This window comes from Acinonyx jubatus, chromosome B1, assembly GCF_027475565.1.
Source record: "Acinonyx jubatus isolate Ajub_Pintada_27869175 chromosome B1, VMU_Ajub_asm_v1.0, whole genome shotgun sequence".
Taxonomy (NCBI): domain Eukaryota; kingdom Metazoa; phylum Chordata; class Mammalia; order Carnivora; family Felidae; genus Acinonyx; species Acinonyx jubatus.
In genome coordinates, this window is record NC_069382.1 from 111,909,757 (window position 1) to 111,929,088 (window position 19,332).

General features: G+C 43.9%; 1 protein-coding gene and 1 long non-coding RNA gene across 2 annotated transcripts in view; one reads left to right on the forward strand and one right to left on the reverse strand.

Annotated features, from left to right (window-relative positions):
* The window catches only part of ETNPPL (ethanolamine-phosphate phospho-lyase), a 44,984-nt gene extending 40,540 nt beyond the window's left edge, over positions 1-4,444 (forward strand). Inside the window, exon 13 of the mRNA XM_053217074.1 lies at positions 4,391-4,444. Coding sequence (XP_053073049.1) covers positions 4,391-4,429 — 39 coding nt within the window. The 3' untranslated portion in view covers positions 4,430-4,444. The remainder of the gene's footprint in view (positions 1-4,390) is intronic.
* On the reverse strand, positions 50-6,425 carry LOC113600165 (uncharacterized). Its single transcript, XR_003421119.2, has 5 exons — positions 6,135-6,425; positions 2,481-2,648; positions 1,945-2,183; positions 675-761; positions 50-190 (listed from the first exon to the last, which is right to left on the reverse strand). It is a non-coding gene; the product is annotated as an uncharacterized LOC113600165 (long non-coding RNA).
* Between the last annotated feature and the right edge of the window lie 12,907 nt (positions 6,426-19,332).

Here is a 19,332-nt window from a genome sequence, read left to right on the forward strand (position 1 = left end):
TTCTGTACTATTCGGCTCTGGCTGCCATAACAAAATACAATCGACTAGGTGGCTTAAACAACACCAATTTATTTTCTCACAGTTCTGGAAGCTGGAAGTCCAAGATCAGGCTAGAAGAAGCATGGCTGGTTTCTAGTGAGTCCCTCTTCCTGTCTTACATGCAGATGCTTTCTCACCGTGGCTTCACATGCTGTGGGGAGAGAGACAGCAAGCTCACTGGTATCTCTTCTAACGAGGGCACTAATCCCATCATGAAGCCCCCACCATCGTGACTTCACCTAAACTTAATTATCTCTCAAAAGCTCCATTTCCACACACCATTACACTGGGGGTTGGGGTTTCCGCATACAAATTTATTGGCGACAGAGTCTATAGTGTACCCACGGAATGTATTTCTGGCTCAAATCTTCAGACCTATACTGGGTTTGGGAGGCTAGGGGCAAAGAATCTCCTACTTCTACAGAAAGCACTCAGAGAAACTCTTTGCCTATAATCAAGTCTTAATGGGGAAATGTGAGGATCAACTCTTTCTGTGGGCAACACAAGAGCTGGGTGTTTTTTTTTTTACCCCCTTCTAGGTCAAAGGGTGTCAGGTTGAGACTTCACGTCACTCTTCAGTGTCATGACTGGGGTCAAGAGGCAAAGTTCTATCCTTCAGAAAGTCAAGGCCTTACCTGCCGTTGAGTCCACAGTCAGATGCATGACAACCTGAGGTTAATTTGATCATCTTTATTATAACCATTGAGGTCCTGATGCACCTGCTTTAAAAGGAGCAAGATGATGAATTTTTTCTGATATTCCAGTTATAAAAATAAAGCTCAGAAAGTCAAGATGGCTCTGATGTATTAAAAAAATAGGGGCACCTGCGTGGCTCAGTCGGTAAAGCATTTGGACTCTTAATTTCAGCTCAGGTCATGATCTCACCATTGTGAGATCGAGACCTGACTCAGGCTCTGAGCTGGGCTTGGTACAGCCAGCTTACGATTCTCTCTCAATTTGGGGCGCCCGGTGGCTCCATCAGTTAAGCGTCTGACCTCGACTCAGGTCATGATTTCATGGTTCATGAGTTCAAGCCCCATGTCAGGCTCTGTGCTGATAGCTTAGAGCCTGGAGCCTGCTTCAGATTCTGTCTCCCTCTCTCTCTCTGCCCCTCCCCACTCATGCTCTATCTCTCTCTCTCTGTCCTTCAAAAATATGTAAACATTAAAAAAAATATTTTCTCTCAATCTCCCTCTGCCCCTCGCCAACTTCCACCTGCTTAAGATTCTCTCTCCCTCTCTTTCTGCCCCTTCCCCACTTGCACACGAGTGTGAGCTCTCTCTAAAAAAAAAAAAAAAAAGAATAAAGCCTCTATAGTTGGTACTTTACATGTAGTTGGCCTTCCCAGGAAAATGTGAAAATTTGTCACTGTTACCATGAACTGCTTTGGGATCCTCAAACAAAATTAACAATTTATTCAATAGAAAAAATATCCAGTGAATAGACAAAATTCTAACTGAACCCTCAAACTGAGCCACTTTATCTCTACCAAATAATTATCATTAATAATAATGATCATAATAATGATCATTATTATTAAACAGGAAATCTGTAGCTTTGAAAAGAAAACCTAAGAATTTCTCTCAAATCTTCTAATGTGATGGGATCCAAACATAAAGAATAATTTGAATGAAAAGTTTGCCCCCAAAAATGCATGAGATCCTTTCATTGTGATTGTTTCCATGTGCCTTTCTGAGAGCTTCACAGGTCAAATCCAAGAATGATAGAAAACAGTCTTTTTTTTTTTTAATGGCATGTTTGCATTAGATAGTCCTCCATTAGTTTTATATCTGATCTGGCTTGATTCTGGGTGTTATAACTGGGGAGTGCAGACTGACGTGGCCCCCCCTGAGAGGGAGCTGCTGCCAGTCAGGGGGAAGAGAAGCAGAACATTCTCTAACTTACCAGATGCTTAGCATAGGCAGTGAAACCTCCAAATGAAAGGGCAGCAAAATTTTCTTATCTCCACCCCATAATGAAGTCATAAAAGTCTTGACTTTCCCTGATGTGTGGCCATGTGGTTTTAAACAGTGCATGAGTTTGGGTTTTCCTACAAGCAGACCTTGAGACAAAAACCTGGGGATGGATAGTTTGCTTTGGAGATAATCCCAAGAAGCAGAAGAGGGGAAGTGGGGAATCTGAGCCTGGGAAGTGAGAAAAAAAAACAATAAGGAAGGAAACACCGGCCTCATGTGGGGTTTGTTTCCTTTCAAAGTACTTTGAAATGATTAGTTAAAGGCTAAATATGAACTCGAACACACTCCATGAATTATAATTTTTGTCTATCTTTCCTCCTAAAAATATTTCCATGCTGGACCTGTTGTTCCTATATCCATTAAGCATATCCATTGGACTGGTCTCCCACCCCAGCCTTTCCTGGAGTGTTTTATCTGGCTTGAAAGCTTATGACTGAGATGTAAGTCCGCGTGGTAAATACCAACCCAGAGGAGCCGTTTTAAAGTCCATCTGCACTATGCTGGAGGAGGAAAGGAGAGTCGGCCGGGCTCCCTGAAGGCCTGGAGGCACGCTGAGGTGACACAGGCATACTCATCGATGCCTTTGGCAAATATTTCTTGGATTCTTCCCACGTTTCTGCTTAGGATCAGCCCCTGCCAACAGCACAATGACAACACAGGGTGGTATGTGCTGTGTCATCAAGACGCACAGAGAGTGTGCTGGAATCACTGACAAGGGAGCAGTCGACTTTGTCCAGGGCAGCGCAGAAGTCCCTATAGTCCAGGAGATACGGAAAGAAGGGCATTTCCCAGACAGAGAGGGTAGACACCCCTTCCAGACAAAGAGCGGGCATTTGCAAAAGCCCAGGGTCTAGAGTGAGAATCAGCGAAAGAGAAAGGGAAGAAGGAAGACCAGAGGACAAAGAGAAGGGAACTACTATGGAAGGAGATGAAGGAATTATAAAGGGATGTGGACATTATCTCCTAATCTGTGAGGGGGCCTTTGAAGAGATTTAAACAAACAGGTTTGCACTCTATAAAGATCTCTAAGGTAGCTGCAGGGTTGAGAGCAAGGAGGTGCGTCCGGCGGTGGGGGAAGAGGGATTGGACGGTCGGTTTCCTTCACTGCTATAACAAACTACCACAAATGTAGTGGCTTAAAACACAAATTTATTCTGTTAGAGTCCTGGAGGTCAGAAGCCCACAGTGAATCCTACGAGGAGCCTTCTGTGGTCTCCAGGGTAGAGTCTGTTTCCTTGCCTCCTCCACTCTCAGAGACGACCTGCTTGGCTTGGCTCCTGGTCCAACTTCCTCCACCTTCAGAGTGCTTCACTCCAACCTCCAGATCGCATCCGACCTCGTCCTCCTTTGACCTGCTTGCTGCCCTCTTATTAGGACTCTTGCGATTACATAAGATTCAGTTGAATAATCTAGGAAATCTCCCCATCGCAAAATCCTTAATTTAGACACATCTGCAAAGTCCCTTTGGATATAAGGCAATATTCACAGTTCCAGGCATTGGGACAGAATATCCCTGGGGGATCATTATTCAATCCACCACAATGATAGTTTCCAAATGAGAGACAAGTCAAATGAACCCCTAAAATACACGGTAATATCTTAAAGTAAGGGAGCTCCAGGGAGGAAGAAATTTTTTTAACGTTTATTTTATTTTTGAGAGAGAAGGAAGAGAGTGCGAGTGGGAGAGGAGCAGAGAGAGGGATACAGAGGATCCAAAGCAGGCTGTGTCTGTGCTGACAGCAACAAGCCCAAGGCAGGGCTTGAACTCACGAACTGTGGGATCATGACTTGAGCAGAAGTCAAATGCTCAACCAACTGAGCCACCCAGGAACCCCGGGAGGAAGAATATTATGTTTGATTTTTCTTTTTACCAATGCAGAATGAGGGACTTATTACAACCAAAAAACAAATGTGCTCAAATGAAAGGGATAAGTATCTTAGATGTTCTAGCTTTTTTTCTCTTCTTATCCAATGCTTTCTTTATGTGTGTGTGTTCATTATGTAAGCGCTAGGATTCCAGGTCGGCACTGCCTACAAATCATGCAAAATGTAACAACATTCTCCCCCATGAGACTTTGTTAATAGCATTCAAGGCAAGTAACGTAGTGGAAACACAGTGATATGTAGGTAGTCAACTATTTCCCTTTGAGATCCTTGAGAGCACTAGTTGCCCTGATTCACATTTTTATCTCCCACAGAGTGGAGCACAAATTCAACACTAAACATTTGTTCAGCAACCCAGCGTGCCTTCCTTCTTCCTTCATTTTAACAGTGCTAGATTTTCGCACGGATACCCAACACACACACACACACACACACACACACACACACACACACTGGTGTAGTCAATCAGTTTTCTGTTCCCTGGCCCACAGTCCATGGACCATTGGCCTAAGCTCTTCCCAGGACAGTGAATGCTGCATTAGAAGAGTTGTCCTGGTATGAAGACGTGAACCTGGAACTTCTATGGACATTTAACCAGCATGAGGAGAAATGTAGTATCTCGATGGAGAGAAGCACATTGCTGAATCACCAAAAAAAAAAAAAAAAAAAAAAAAATCAACCCTAAAACTCGCTCTTCCTCTGGATATTCCAGTTACATGAGCCAATAAATCCTTTTTGTTCACCAAGCTAGTTTGAATTGGGTTTTCTATTTTGCAAGCTAACATTTTCTAACAGGTACATATATATTCCTTGCTGAACGTGAACGAATAAATGAATAGCAAGAAAAACCACTTAATTACAACATTTCTTCTTAATGCTACTTAGAACATTTGAGTGTTGATATCATCAAAATGCCTGCTTTTTTCTCTGGGCTTTTCATAACTAGGAAAATATGGTTACATAATTTTAGAATGGCATGGGTCGAATAGAGATCTATAGATGTGGTTTTCTAGATGGAGAGCTTGAAGGGCAGCAATCCCAACTAGATTGCTGAGAATTAGGGTCCTGGTCTTGGAGGAGATTTTGCAAGCTAAGCACCTCGGTTTTCCCTAGCTTAACTGAGTTTGGAGGTTGCCTTTGAGGGACTGACGGAGATGATGAGGGTGTCGAGGCCACTCTCTGATGCCTCTAGTGGCTGAAAGATTGCTCCTTACTTCCTTTCAAACATCATTTAGTGTAATGTAATATTAAATAAGGAAAGGGTAAAATCAGTTGCAGAACTGAAAAAGAATCCAGTCCCCAGGTCACTTATAATTATATTGAAACGGCAACTAAGGGAAAGTACCTTAAAGGAGGGAGAAGGAACAGGGTGGGATTCCACCCTCTGTCCCCCAGTCCTTCTCCCATCACCAATTCAATTTACTGCCCTCCGTTTCTGTGAACATCCCTGTGGGCAGAGAACTGAGCATTTTTGAGTCCTGTAAAATAACACAATTGGGGGGAGCCTGGGTGGCTCAGTCGGTTCAGCATCTGACTCTTGACTTAGCTCAAGTCATGATCTCACAGTTTGTAGGATCGAGTTCCGAGTCAGGCTCGGCGCTGACAGCATGGAGCCTGCTTGGGATTCTCAGTCTCTCTTTCTGCCCCTCCCACACTCATACTCGCACTCACAGGAGGCTGTCTCTCTCTCTCTCTCTCTCTCTCTCTCTCTCAATAAATAAACTAAAAAGAAAAAAAATAGAATTGGCCTAAACCACCTACTTGGTGACCTAAGAAAGCCCTCCAAATTTAAACTTTTTTCTCCAGATTCTTACCTATTCTGCTACTCTGCCTGATTTGTCAGTTTGTCTTACTTTAGCGACTCTCAGAAGAAAGTGCGAAATATAGTCCACCCCACCCTGGGCTGATTCACGGCTCTTTGTATTTGTGCATATGTCATGAGATCAGCCTGTCAAAGTAATTGCTGGAATTTTGACTGGGATTGCTGAATCTATATATCACTTTGAGGACAATTGACATACATCTAGTATGCCTCCATTTATACAAATTGAAAGCTCAGAAAAACTAATTGATAGTGTTTAGATATGGACAAATATCTAATTCTGCCTCTTGCTAGTTGTTGCATTGGTCTTGGATACATTAGTCAGTCTCTCTCTCTCCTCTCTCTCTCTCTCTCTCTTTCTCTCTCTCTCCCTGGCCCGATCCGTTTTCCCATTTGTAAAACGGAGCTCATACCTGTATTACAGACTTGTTGTTTCTTACAACATAGCGAACAGTACACAGTCCAGCGCTTAGCACATGCCAGAGAATCAAAAAACGCTGGTTTCCTTCCCCTTCCCCAACGAGCTTTAGTACAATCAGCCAGAGAGGAGAGGACAACCTCTATGAGGGTTACGTATGCCAGAGTCCCCGGTCCGTAGCCTTGGACTTGCACTCTGTCCTGTACAAAAGGAATGTTGACTGACAGTGAGGTTATCTCCTGCTCTTTCTGGAAATCGTGACCTCTGTTAGTTTCATCACCGAGGTGTAGGGCAAAGTGAAACTCGTTCAATAGTGCTTATCTCTAAACCAGCTTTCTGCCAGAATCACCAACTGCCAATGGGCTTTCTCCCCGCCCCTTTCTCTCTGTCCTTGGCTCTAGAGAAAGTCAACAGGTAGCCTTTGACCCCTAGTGGTAGGTACTGCCAGATTGTATCAAACGCTGGTAGAGTTTTTTTAAAAAATTCGTTCTGAATTCACAGCACTTTAAAATAATGCCACAGAGCACCTGTATGTCCTTCTCAGCTTTTAGGACTTAGTTATCAACGTTAGCCCCTTAATAATAAAAATTAAAAAAACAATATTTAAGATATTTTGACTGATTGCTGTATATTTTGCTTAGCACTTCATGTGTTATTTTATTGACTCCTCACATGATAATAAGTATTATTTTTATCCCCCGTTTCATAGATCAGTAAACCAGATCTTACCCAATGTCCTGTAGCTAGTTAATTGTGGAGACCCTTGTTGTATATCTAAATTTGTGTACTGACAAGTTTCAGACTGAAATAGTGGATGTGCATACACACTCATGCATACAAACTGGCTCATATGCCATAGCTTCTCTTTCTGCATTGAATGACGGTCACAAACGTGGTATGTTCTCCAACCTGTGTAATTTTTTTTTTTTTTGACTGATGACCACATATATCAGAGCACTAACAAATCACCATGTGGAGTTCCCTGCTCAGACTGGCTCAATGAGTATTCATTTCTCGTGGAAAGATGAGATGATAGAGGAAGATGAGCACACATCTTACAGCCCTAGTTATCACAAGTGCATTTTATAGCCAAATCGTTCCACATCTGAAGGAAAGAAAATTACCACCTGTGCACAAAAGTCGTTGCTGGTTGAGAGCTAGAAAAAGCAATTGTCTGTGGTCACAAGAAATACCTGACTGAAAGCCAATCAGGCCCTCTGCTGCAAAATTTGGAACTGGAACAAAGAGCAGTTCGAGTTTCTCTGTTTAGCCAGAAATTTAACACATAAATTTGGGGGCTGTGAGGGAGCAATGCACCCCGCCCAATGCCCAGAAAGGCAGAGAAAACTGTTCACCAGAGAAAGAGCAGTGAAACAGTGTGCAAAGAGAAGTAGAAAAACAAGGTTATGAGAAATAACTCTGACGGCTTGGTGGCTCCCCCATCCAGCCCCTCCTGGAACTCACTGCATTCCTGTCCTGGGTTCCTCAAACGTCCCGTTATGCTTTTCATTCATATCCATAGGTAGTTGGTTGGCTTTTGTCTTAAAGAAGTTTAAGTGTGGAAGAGGGGTTTAACAAGGAACCCCCCCCCCCTTCTCCTACAGTAAAGCTTGGAGAGTTTTCATTTGTCAATCCTTCCAGCAGAGCCTCTGAGCTTCCCTCAGTGACTATCCCCGTTACGGTTCCTCTTGCTCTACTCAGAGCTTCTTTCTAGCTCCACCTGTGCTCTTCATAACATTTCTCACCAGCTCTGTCCTGTGGCCCTAATCCCAGACTTACCATATGGTTCCCATCCTCACAATAACAGGACAGGCACCAGAACCTGCCCCTTAAAAACAACCAAAAAGCACACTCCTCCAGATCACAAGTGGCATGACATAGCCACAGGCTATTTTCCAAAAATGAACTTGAGGGCTCGAGTGTGTTATGAGACACACACCAAGGGAATTGGACAGAATGAAGGAAATGTAGACCAGATGCACTCTGGAGTCACCTGGGCAATTTTTAAAATCATGACGCCACGGTCCCACCCCCAGGGACTCTGGTGGAATCGGTGTGGGGCCCTGGCATCAGGATTTTCAAAATTTCCCGGCCTCTCACGTGATTCTAATGAGCAGCCACAGCGGAGGACCCCTGATGTACAGGAGAAACATGGGTTTTAGGAAAAGGTAAGGGTGATGAGAATTATGCTGTCTAAAGGTTTCATCCTCCAGAGCATCTAGTGTTGAGTAATGCCCATCTATGAAGCACCTGCTGTGTGCCAGAAACTGTGCTTTACAATTATTATGTCCATGCGTCACAGCGTCCCTGGAGTTTCTCTGGCTGAGGGAGCCAAAGCTGAAGAGGTGAAGTAATTCCACTAAGGACGGACTCCTAGGTCACAGAATTTGTATCTTCCCTGGTAACACCAGTCGTTCTGACCTCAGTGGCATCCAAGTCACTAGGGGCACTTGCTAACAACACATTCCTGCCCCTATCCAACAGGGATTAAATTCAACAGGTTTGGACTGGTTCAAGTCTTTCCCCCAAAAGCACGCCAGCTCAGTCTGATGCACACAGTTCACAGACAGCTTTTGACAAAGAGTTTCCCAATTACACCGTTTCCTCTAGCATGGACCCCCCCCCACTACTGGGACTCCCAATATAGTAGTTGCTCAAGAAAAATTACCAGAGGGAAAGAGGAAGAGAGGGAGAAAGGAAGGATAAACTTGGCACTAGAGTAATAATTGAGTGATAATAACTGAGTAATAATTATTCATTAACTGAGTATCAATTGAGATGACGGTGAGAAAATAGTTAGAAATATTAAGGGATACACTTCACGTATTTGTGGGCTTATCGGCTTCCTTCCTTTTTGATGTCAAAGAGCTAAAATGAGAAACCCTGAAAGTTGGGGGTATAGTGGCAGAGATGGGGAAAAGCCAGCCTGGGAAGCAGGCGGGGAGAATATATTCTCCTACAGAACCACCAAGGTGGTCCACATAGCAGCAGCAGAGGCATCCAGGCTCGGAGACAGTGCTCAGGAGCACAGAGGTGCTTTCTTGCCCACACACCTTCTCTATTTAACTTGACTTTGACAGCGATGGGTAAATACATCCATTAACACACATAAAACTGCAGAAGGTCAAGCCGACGATTTCAGGTCTGCTTGATAAAACAGTACCGTCCAGCAAGAAGGATTCCAGACTTAAACCAAAAGTCATAGGCCAAGTGCAAGAACAAAATAGGCTTGGGGATTAAATGACCCTTCCTGCACAAGCGGAAGAAAATCACTCCGTGTTACATATGTACCATTGCCCCTCAAATCTCTGTATTGAAAAAGCAATCGTTACCTAGCCCCAGTGGCACATAATATTTTATCTAACCACATTTGTGGCCAGTGAAGGAATCTGGACAGTCCCTCGGAGCCTGTTCACTGCCAAGGGCAGGACTATATTGTAATACTGACAAAGGGCCAAGCCACAACTCTTCCTCCTCCTTCCTTCTCCTCAGCCCTCCACCTCACCATAAATTGCCTGTCAGCCCCAGTGAAAACAGCTGAACTGGGACCCAGAGATAAAACTTCAGTGAACATTTCCTCTTTCAACCAAACATGTTTGGACACAACTGGCCGATCATGGACTGGCGACGTGTGTTTGTTGAATGAATGAATGAGTGAGTGAAAGGATCCATTAACCTATAAATCAGTGTAAACAATGTTACAGAACAGGAAAGAGATAAATCCTTGGCACCGACACAGAAATTCTATAGTAGTTGCTCAATAAATGAGTGTTAAATGACAGTGAAGAAAGTACTCTTGGAGACACTGACCAGGTGAAGCATATTTATTTGGAACCCCAGAGACATGTTTCAAAAATTTGCCTAATACTAAGAAGAGTCTGGTGTTTTTATTAAAAATACAAATTCCCCAGGCTCCTGCCGTGGAGATTCTATTTCTGCAGATCTCCTGCAGGGTCTGGAAATGTCTGTTTGTAAAATTCCTAAATACCCTAGGGCCACGGTGTTAAGGTAGTTTGGTGTTTTTCTTCAGTTCAGTGGAGTTTGACTTTCTCATTCATTCAGCAAACATTTATTGAGTTTCTACTGCATACCAGGCACAGAGTCCTGTACTAGCACATACGGCATGACCAAGAAAGACAAGATCCCCGACTTCATAGGCCCTACCCCAAGGGAGATTTGAAGCGCATTCGATGAAACAAGGTAACAACTCAAGAGCATCTGAGACCAACACAGACACACAAAAATGGTCTGGCCAATGAGAAAGGAGAGAGAATAAACAGAAATAAAAACTCTGAAAAGGATTGAAATTCCAAGTTTAGGAAGAGGCTGGAATTTGTGCGAAGGCACCAGCACCAGCACCCAGGGTGGGAGGTGGGAGAAAAGCAGCATTCCAGTGGTTTCCTGGGGGTCACTTCAGTGACAAGAAGTAACAGTGTGGCTGGGGCTAACACTCTTGTCTGACATCCAGAACAGGAATGTGTCTCCCTCCCTGGGGCCGATGGGATTTGACTCAGAAAAGTTTTCAGAAAATAAATGCTGTAATTACCGCACCAGATGAGTGAAGCTTTCGTTGGTTTTTGAAGAGCATGTGCTGTGAAGGTCTCCTCGGGGAGCCATGCACAGCCTGGGTGGGACCGTGCGCGTCTCCATCCGATCACCCGGAGAAGGTAAATGTGTCACAGGGCCGAAGGACCAGGAAGCACCCATTTTGGAGGATCAGGAGAACGAACTGGAATTCTGGCCATTCCGCTTATTCATTGTATTAGTCAAGGTCACTACGAGCCTGTTGTCTTGTCCCTCCGGGTCATCGTGGACATTTTACGTAACCGCATTTGTGGTCAATAAAGGAATCACAAAATGCAGAAGAAGTGATTAGCAGAATCACTTTTGGGCAATTGTTGTTATTATTTTCATAGATGTGCGAAAAGGATAGAAAAGACGTAGGTCTTTATGGATATCAGTTTCTGTGGCTCTTATCGTGATGAGTTCCCTACCTATGGAATCCTGGAAGCGTCTAGGTTTTCCACATAAAAAACATTTGTTAAAACTTTCCTCATTTGAGGGGTGCCTGGGTGGCTCAGTCGGTTAAGCGCCCGACTTCAGCTCAGGTCATGATCTCACGGTTCATGGGTTTGAGCCCCGCGTCGGTCTCTGTGCTCTGACAGCTCAGAGCCTGGGGCCTGCTTCAGATTTTGTCTCTGGCTCTCTCTGCCCCTCCCCTGCTTGTGCTCCATCTGTCTCTAAAATAAGTAAACATTAAAAAAAATTTTTTTTAACTTTCCTCATTCGAGGAGTGTGTGCAATGACCTCGTGACTTAAACACCATCAAAGGAGAATCCCCAGCAAAGACCTAGCTGAAGGCATATTTCCAGGGACTCCACTTTTGCCTCATCCCTACCAAGTGAGAATCGTTTCTGGTGGGCAAATTTTGCCTGCAGGTGTTAAGGATTAAATTATTAACAGTATTGATTTTTAGCCAAGGAGAAAACGGAAAGAGGGCTGAGGGTGTTGGTGGATCCTTGAACTTCAACTTTGAGAAAAAGATGGTTTCAGTGGGAGAGGGAAACATCTAAAGAGCTGGGGTTAGGATGAAAGCAATGGGAGTTGGGGTGAGGAGAATCCCAAAGGAAGGAAAGGTGATCAAAGAGAGGGCAGGTCCCAACCGGGACCTTGGGTATTTTGAGCATTAACTGGGTATTACCCTGGCATTGAATCCTGCCAGGTCATTTAGTCAGAGGTTCATTCATTCATTCATTCATTCTGTAGGTATTTATTAAGGACCTAATATGTAGTTGCTCATCCTAGCAGGTACATAATAAATGCCTGAACAGGATTCACAGGCTGCTCCACCTAATGACTGACTTTGGGCAGGTACAATGGTAGTACTTACCTCATAGACATGAGGGAAGGACTAAATTAATACATGTAAAATGCTAAGATGAATACCTGGAAAATGGTAAATTCTCAATAAACATCAGCTGCTGCCTAGTATTCACAGAGGGCCATTGAGGTGTCAAATTAGGAACTGTTACTTTTAGGAGATCATCAAATTTTTGCATCACCCCGCCTCCGCCCACACACGCACTCGGGTCACTGCAAGATCATAGGATTTATGGTCACCTCCGCCTTCCCAGACCTCAACACTTCAGAGCCTTTTCTTTTTCCTTCCCGTACACATTTCACATAAGATTCGTCTATTTCCCTTCATTCACATTACTTTCTCTCACTTGAGCAATGTTGGAATTCCTTATTTTGTTCAGTCATTTTATTCTCCTACTTCTTGCTGTCTCTGATGAACACTTCCTTCTCTAACACTTATGACTGGAGACAGTCTAAAAGATCCAGATAGAAGGTGCTCGATAAAATTCTCTCTCTTCTACCTTCACTCCTGCCGCGTCTTCTAACATGACTTTCTATTCTTGAAATCTACGGTACAAGTTAAAAATGACTGGCTCCTCTTATAGTGATTAATAGACTTTAATTCATTCTTATGCCCCTAAACTGATGACTCTCACAGGACTCAACACAAGATTTACTTATGTTTGAGCTATGTCTACAATTTTCTTCAAATCTCCCTGTCTCCATTTGCCCACTCTAGAGAATGGAAATCTCATCAAATTCCTGCCGACCCCACAAGGGTATTATAAAGGTTAATGAGGCAATTTCCCAGCAGTGCTTTGAGTGCTGAGCGTGTAGGACCATTATTATTGCAAGATTATTGAGGACTTCCAGTGCTTATAAAATAGCACATATTCCCTTCAGGCTATTAGATAAGAATTCTTAATTTCAATTTTTCAGATTTTAATAAATTCAGGGGTTTTTTTTTTCATCTTTACGGTTTTGTTAGGCATTTTACTGACATTTCAATGAGATGAAATTCTGAAAGCCTTACGTAAATTGGAATGTATATATAAATACAAACACTTGTATGCATTTTACGTATGCATAAATACTTCTATATCTATACCAAATCAGTCATTTTTTAAAATATGTAATACAAAACAAATCCTTGCGGACACAGGTTTCTGAGAGAATAAGTGTTAAAGACTCAAAAGGAATTCAATCTGATACTTGAATTCCCTCCAAGCCATCACCGAAGAATGTTCTATCTATGCTTAAATTTCTCCATTGACAACTTGTTCGGTTTTATAAACTTCCTAACATGTAAAGAATTGCCCCTTTCGCCAGGAAAAGGTTGTCCCGTGTTGTCCTCTCTCCCCCCAAATCTCCAACACTCCCTCCTCCTCACCCAGTGGACAAGCTGGCTTCCTGCTCTGCCAAAACAGCTGACGCCATCAGAAGGCAACTTGCACTCTCCCCAGTCGCCCTGCCTTCTGCCTTCTCTCCCATTTCTGTGGGTGGATAATCTCCCTGTGCTCTTAGCTAAGGCCATCCTCTCTCACCTACTTCAACACACGGCACCGCCCTTTTCCTGTCTGTCCTTTGCGTCACCCGCTTTTCTCTCTCTACTGAATTATTCCCATCAGTGTATGAAGATATCGCTAACTTGCCCAGCTTAATATAACCTTTTAAACCCCACTTGACTATTCAGCGAATACTCATTTTCCTCCATTCGTTTTTTGGCAAAAGTCCTTGAAAGCATTGCGTGTACTGGCCCAACCTCTCTTCTCCCGTTCCGTTACAGACATCCCACCATGCCTCTGAAACTGCTCTTGTCAGGGTCACTGAGTGCCTCCACACTGCTAAACCCTCTTATCGTTTTCAGTCTTTGCCTCACTTCACCCAGCAGGGACGTCTGACCTAGTGGATCACTCCTCCTTGAAACACTTTCTCCACTTGGCTTCTAGGATGCCACCTGTGCCTGGTATTCCTCTCTCTTTTCTACCTGCTCATTCTCAGTCTCCCTGTTGGTTCTGCCTTTGACATATATCACTTCTGGACCCCGCCCGCTGCCCCTTGTACAAGCTGTCATCACCTCTCACCTTAATTATTGCAACTTGCCTCCTAACTGATCTCCCTGCAATGGCTTTTGCAGGATGTTCTCACCAGAGCCACCAAGCTGATCCTGTTAAAATATATCAAGTTGAATCACTCTTCTGCTCAAAACACTCCAATGGCCTCCCATCCCATTCAAAGTAAAAGCAAAGTCCTTACTCTGTCCCACCAGGCCCAACGTGATGGGATCCTATGTTATTCTTCTAACCTCTCCTCTCCACTGCCTTCTCCTGAGTTCACTCCAGACACTCGAGCCTCCTTACTGATCCCTTGAACTCACGAGGCCCACTCTGACCCCAGGGCCCCCACTTCCCTCACTCCTCATTTCCTCACCCTAGAGTCGCCTTCTTAGTAAGGCCCTCATTGGTCATCCTATCAAAAGTCGCAAGGACCTCCGCCAATTCATACCCCCCTTTTCTGGTTTTCTTCTCCCTTTGCATTTTTCATATCTCCCCGTATTGTACTCTTTTGGTTATCATCTCTTTTTCACATTAGAATGTAAGCCTCACGAAGATAGGGATTTTTTTCATCTATTTTGTTTACTCTTTTATCCAGTGCAATTCATCCAGAACGATGTCTAGAAAATAGTAAGCATTCAATATAAATATTTGCTGAATCGGTTATGAATGAAACAAATTGATAAATCAATTTGTTGCCATTGGTAAATCATTAGGAAAATAAAATTCAAACATTGGCATTGAATCTTTGCTGTGGATTAAGCCCTCTATATGCCTCCTATGATCTTGGTGTTGATGGTGATCCCTCAACCCCACAGAAGCAGGGGCTGACATCTGTCCGTGCTGTGGAAGCTGGGTTTGTGCTAAGACTGGCTCTTCACCAGTAGGCATTTGTCAAACTTATCACTGATAACTCATCAACAGGAGCAAATAGGATTTTGTCCTTTTTTCAATATGCTGCGAGGTTATCAGGCCTCAATCTTCTTGGCTTTTGCCTCTTAGTTTTGCTCCCGAATGCAACTGGCAAGGATTCTATTCCAACTTAATTAAACTCAGGGAATTGGCTGTATTATGATTTTCTGCTCCTATAGTCTGTCTCTCAATGTCAGCCTGAGCATAAACATTTAAGTAAAATATCATTCATCATTCAACAAACATTTAGAGAGTTTTAAGGTTCCAAGTGCAGTATAATGGATGCAAAAATAAATAAGGTCCAGTCCTTGTCTTTGAGATCAAAGTCTAAAGGGGGAGGGAGACTTTTAGACTAATTCAACACAATGTAATAAGGCCAGTAATGGACAAAGGGTAATGGGAACAAGAGAAAGGGAAATCTGCCAGGAGAAAGGAGCTTTGAAGGATGAGAAGGTGCTTGCTGAAAAGGGAAAGTGCATTATATCAGAGTAACTAGGGGAGATTTTCCCCACCCACAATGATCTGTTTCTCTCACTACGATACAAGAGTCACCTTCCTCTTGTTTTGAGGCTGAACAATGCTTCAGTTAAAGTGGCTACATTTTATTACAAAATTTTGTGTGTTTCATATTTATATCACTTGCTCCATCTCGAGGAATCCACTGTGATGATCGTCAGGCTGAATAAAGTGCCATAGGATAAAGTAATCCCAGGTAACCAAGTTGGTGGGTTTTCCAACTTGGGCTCACAGATTATTAGAACTGTGACTTTAGAGACTAGCTTTGCCCAGACTTGAGCCTCTACGCTGCTGAGGAAGCCAAGGCCCTGAAAGGGTGCCTACTCTCCCCAAGTGTGCATGGTGAGTTAGGTCACTCTTTCTCTCAACAGGACCTAATCTGAACACATATCAAATGAATGAATCAATTCTTGCAACTTTTTTCCTGCATTTCCCAAGCCAGCTTTACTGCACTCCAAACCTAAAGTAAGCAATATTTCTCTGACCTGTTCCCCTCCCTGCTGGTCATTTTGGATGAAAAGGGCCTATGTAGCCAGAAGAAGCCAGTGGCAAGAGGTCCGACCTGACCACTCTCCCACATATAAAAGCAGTCCTTGTGTGGTGCCAAGCTTTGCCTTTAAAGAGGTTCGAGTGGCTTTCAAGGGCTGTGAATCAAGCTCTGAACCTAGGTCTTTGTGGAGGTGGTAAAACCTATCACATCTTGGCATTCAAGATTTGTTTCAGATTCCTCAGGATATTCCTCAATGAAACAGATTCTCCAGAGTTTGTCCTGATCTAGAACAACAAAGGAGATGGAAAGAATGATGTGTTCTCTGCTCAGTACTTTCTCTTCCCTAGCTGGTCATAGCTGTATAGAGTAAACATTAATAGCTGTGTGTAGATGAGCATCCTCCAGTGGACATTTGACTCTTTCAACTTCAGTTAAGAGAGAGTTGTTTTTCTTTTAATGTTTATTTTTGAGATAGAGAGAGACATGAACGGGGGAGGGGCAGAGAGAGAGGGAGACACAGAATCGGAAGCAGGCTCCAGGCTCTGAGCTGTCAGCACAGAGCCCAACGCGGGGCTTGAACTCATGAACCGTGAGATCATGACCTGAGCCGAAGTCAGATGCTTAACCAACTGGGCCACCCAGGCTCCGCAAAGAAGGAGTTATTTTAAGGTATCCGAGGGAAGTGAGAACCAGAAGTCCTCTTAGCAGTATAATAACTGGCCTTATGCAGCCACTCAGGACACCATGGCAGACTGGACTGGCAGTCCACCAGGTCATTATGGCACCTCTACTCTGTTACCTCAACTACTCTCTTCCCCTCTTCCTGCTTCTGTAGCTTTTATGAAAGCTCTTAACTGCCTCTCCTACTGTTACCAACCATCATTAAAAAATATCTGATTATATCGTTTTCCATAATCTAATGTATTTCATCTCTGCTAGTCTGGATATAGGCCATGAATCCGTATCTCTACAGCTACCTTGGGCTTGGGAAGCATCTGCAGATCAGTTGAGATCGGGGCAACCAAATATAGGACTCAGAACATGGAGGCCTGGGCATAAAGAACTGCCTGTAACCAATGATCTCAGGCAGGGGCAGTGTAAATGGCAGGTCACATGGCCTGTCCAGGACACAGAGTTTCGGTCTCTTTGGTCTCTTTGGACCATTGCATGAAAAAGAGCATCTTTGATAAATATCATTTAGAAGAAACTACAAGAGCTCGGAACATGGTGAAGTAGGCATTATCTTTTTTGGTTTTATTTTCTTAAGACCTGGCCTGACAATACCCAACTTACAGAACTGTTTGAAGGAGTTGAAAATGCTGAACACAAGGCCAAGTACATAGTCACAGTTTGTCACGAGTGATTATTCCCTTCCTCTGAAGACTCCAATCATGCACGTGGAGTCTTTAAGGCTGGTTCCTCCTTGGCTAAGCCATGGCTCTGGCCACTGCTTTCAACCTAGATTAAAGGAAACAATAATGACACCTAGCGTTTGTTGAGAGCTTTCCCTGTATTACCTGCTTTAATCTCCATACCGTTACTCTGATTCATTTTCCTTCCTAATGTTTGCCTACCTGATATTATATATTTATTTGTTTAATACGCCTTCCCTTCTAGAATATAATCTCCATGAGGACAAGATCTTTAATTTGTTTACTGTTTTATCGCCAGCATCTGAAATAGATGGAGGCCAGATGAAAACCCAGACTGACCCCAGTATCTCCATGCCCTGCCCTGTGGTCTGCCGCCTCTCGGCACACCGCCTAGAAGAAAGCCTTCTTCTCAGTCCCTGCCTATACGAAGCAGACCCAAACTTGGTTTTAAAACACAGAATAAAATAGCCATTCCCTTTGGAACTGATGCTGTGTATGATCAGCAGGGGCAAAACTCCCAGAAGGGGGAATAGCAGGACAGTCACTGCAGCCAAAACCATATCCGCTCAGAGCCCATTGCCACGTCCAGAGAACGAAGCTACCGGGGCAGCCCCAGAATGCCCGCTGAACTGAACAAGCACCTCAGAAGATGAAGGCAGGTGATCCCGCACAGCGGTTGCCCCGGCGGGCTGTAATCTGAACCAACGTCCAAGGAGGACCTTTTGACGGCTGGTTCGTATTTTTCCAAAAGATTAACCCTCAGCTCTTGATAAGCAATGAGGTGAAGCATGCCCCCACATTGATGTCAGAGGGGACAGTGTCAGGTTCACTTAACTTGCAGCCTGTTGGAGCCGCGAAGACTGTCTCGGAGGAGGGAACTTCAGGTATGACTCAGCCAACATAAAACCTTCAAGGAAGGGAAGCGGCCGGAGGCAAGAGTGTTATTTTGGGGCAATAATACTTGTGTCACAAGTAAACAAGTTAAACAATAGTGGTAGAATTTAAATAGGATGCAAATTGGGGCGCCCGATTGGCCCAGTGGGTTGAGCATCCGGCTCTTGATTTCGGCTCAGGTCACCATCCCGGGATCGTGACATCGAGCTCCGCGTCGGGCTCCACGCTGGGCGTGTAGCCTGCTTGAGATTCGCTTTCTCCCTCCCTCCCCGCTCATGCTTTCTCTCTTTCTCTCTCTAAAAATTAAACAAATAGGATCCAAATTATAGTATTCGAGCTAGACTTATATATGACTTCTATATGACTCTCTGTCACAATGATTTGTGAAATGTGACTGCTATGTGTGGAATCTGAAATGAATTCTGCAGTTCTGGTCTAACAGCTATTTTCTAATGTATGTATATATTCCAAGAGATCTGTCCACAGATAAAAGTGTATCTTGTTATCTGGCACTCGCTTCAAACTGACGTGGGATGGGAGCTGGAACACGATTGGCCATAAGTCCGTCGTAGGTGAAGCTGAACAACGGGGGAGGGGGCGTTTTAGCTTACTGTCCACTCTTCTTTTGCCTGTGTTTAAATTTCCGCAATAAAAGTGAAAGGATATGCAAATAATAAAAACAACCTTTACACAAAATACATGGACCCCGCCCATGTGCACAGCACTATGGGTGTGCGAGACCAGGTTCTGCCTCAGGGGACTTAAAGTCCCAGCAAGGGAAAGACAGCCTGTACTCCACCAACCCCAATCCGGAGTGGGTGTTGGTACCTTAAGAGAGAGCGAGGGAAAATCCAAGAGGGTTCAAGTTCCAGTTGCCTGGTTAGTACTGTGCTAATCGAGCAGCCCTGTTACTAAGATCTGAAATACTATTCCAACCTAACTCACAGGGCCCACAGTACTAGTTACAAAGAATCAACATCTGTTATCTCCCATGACGTGGGATATGGAGGGAACGTAGGGAAACTAATTTTCTTCCTGGACAGGACATAGCTGTGCCCCAGCATACTATTTTAAGTGAGCTGCAAGTATTTGGCT